General features: G+C 54.2%; 1 protein-coding gene across 1 annotated transcript; it reads left to right on the forward strand.

The window, feature by feature from the left end:
* Positions 1-434: 434 nt before the first annotated feature.
* On the forward strand, positions 435-1,151 carry LOC128354861 (potassium voltage-gated channel subfamily D member 1-like; the record flags this gene model as incomplete). The annotated part of the gene is made up of 1 exon (XM_053315001.1): positions 435-1,151. A coding segment is annotated over one exon (717 nt), but the record flags the coding sequence as incomplete, so codon positions are not given.
* Positions 1,152-1,388: the final 237 nt, after the last annotated feature.

The following is a 1,388-nucleotide window of genomic DNA, read 5'->3' on the forward strand; positions in this document are numbered from 1 at the left end:
AGCTCGGCGGCTAACCTGGCTGCTAGCACGGCAGCTAACTCTGCGGCTAGCTTGGCTGCTAGCTTGGCGGCTAACTTGGCTGCTAGCTCGGCGGCTAACTCGGCTAAGTGGCTAACTGTAGACTGTAGTAGTAGTAGTGTGTGCTGAATGTATTTATACCTCTACAGCAGCAGGGCGGGTTTATGCTAATCCTAGCTCCACAATTCAAATCTAAATGGTTGAAATGCTTTTTACACCTTTTTTAGAAATACATTTATGACCTATTTAATGTGTTTAGAAGAAAATGTCTGAATTCACTTTAGCATAAATCTCTACAGCAGCAGGGGCGTTGAGCATAAATGAGCCTTTAGTCGCAGCACAAACCTGTTTCACTATGATGAATGAATTGGCTAACTCCTCTTCCTCTTCTTCCCTCCCTCTCTCCTTTCACGCAGGAATACCGCGACAGGAAAAAGGAGAACCAGGAGCGTCTGGCGGAGGACACGGAGGCGAACGAAGGCCTGGACGCCCCCCTCCCCCCTCACAGCACCTCCAGGGAGCGTCTGTGGCGAGCCTTCGAAAACCCTCACACCTCCACCATGGCGCTGGTCTTCTACTACGTCACCGGCTTCTTCATCGCCGTCTCCGTCATCGCCAACGTGGTGGAGACGGTCCCCTGCCGGCCGCACAAAGGCAGCGTGAAGGACCTGCCGTGCGGCGAGAAGTACCAGCTGGCGTTCTTCTGCATGGACACGGCCTGCGTGCTCATCTTCACCTTCGAGTACCTGATGCGTCTGTTCGCCGCGCCGAGCCGCTGCAAGTTCATGCGCTCGGTGATGTCTGTGATCGACGTGGTGGCCATCATGCCGTACTACATCGGCCTGGTGATGCCCGAGAACGAGGACGTGAGCGGCGCCTTCGTCACGCTGCGAGTCTTCCGCGTCTTCCGCATCTTCAAGTTCTCGCGCCACTCGCAGGGTCTGAGGATCCTGGGCTACACGCTGAAGAGCTGCGCCTCCGAGCTCGGCTTCCTGCTCTTCTCCCTCACCATGGCCATCATCATCTTCGCCACCGTCATGTTCTACGCCGAGAAGGGCACCAAAGGGTCCACCTTCACCTCCATCCCCGCCTCCTTCTGGTACACCATCGTCACCATGACAACGCTGGGGTGAGTGAAGCGCAGCATCCGTTGGTGCTTTTCTTCTTTTCTCCTTCTTCTTCTTCTTCTTCTTCTGCTGCTTTTATTCGTGCGCTGCTGCTGCTGTGATATCTGACATGAAAAGCAAGATTTTATTTTTGCCGCTGATGACTGTGCTGCTGTTAATGTCGTCGCCATGACAACGGGAGTGCGTGCTGCTCTCGGGTTATTCGCTGTAATTGTCGTGTTTTGTGTCGGGACACGGATATGT

This window comes from Scomber japonicus, unplaced genomic scaffold (assembly GCF_027409825.1).
Source record: "Scomber japonicus isolate fScoJap1 unplaced genomic scaffold, fScoJap1.pri scaffold_759, whole genome shotgun sequence".
NCBI classification, from domain to species: Eukaryota; Metazoa; Chordata; class Actinopteri; order Scombriformes; family Scombridae; genus Scomber; species Scomber japonicus.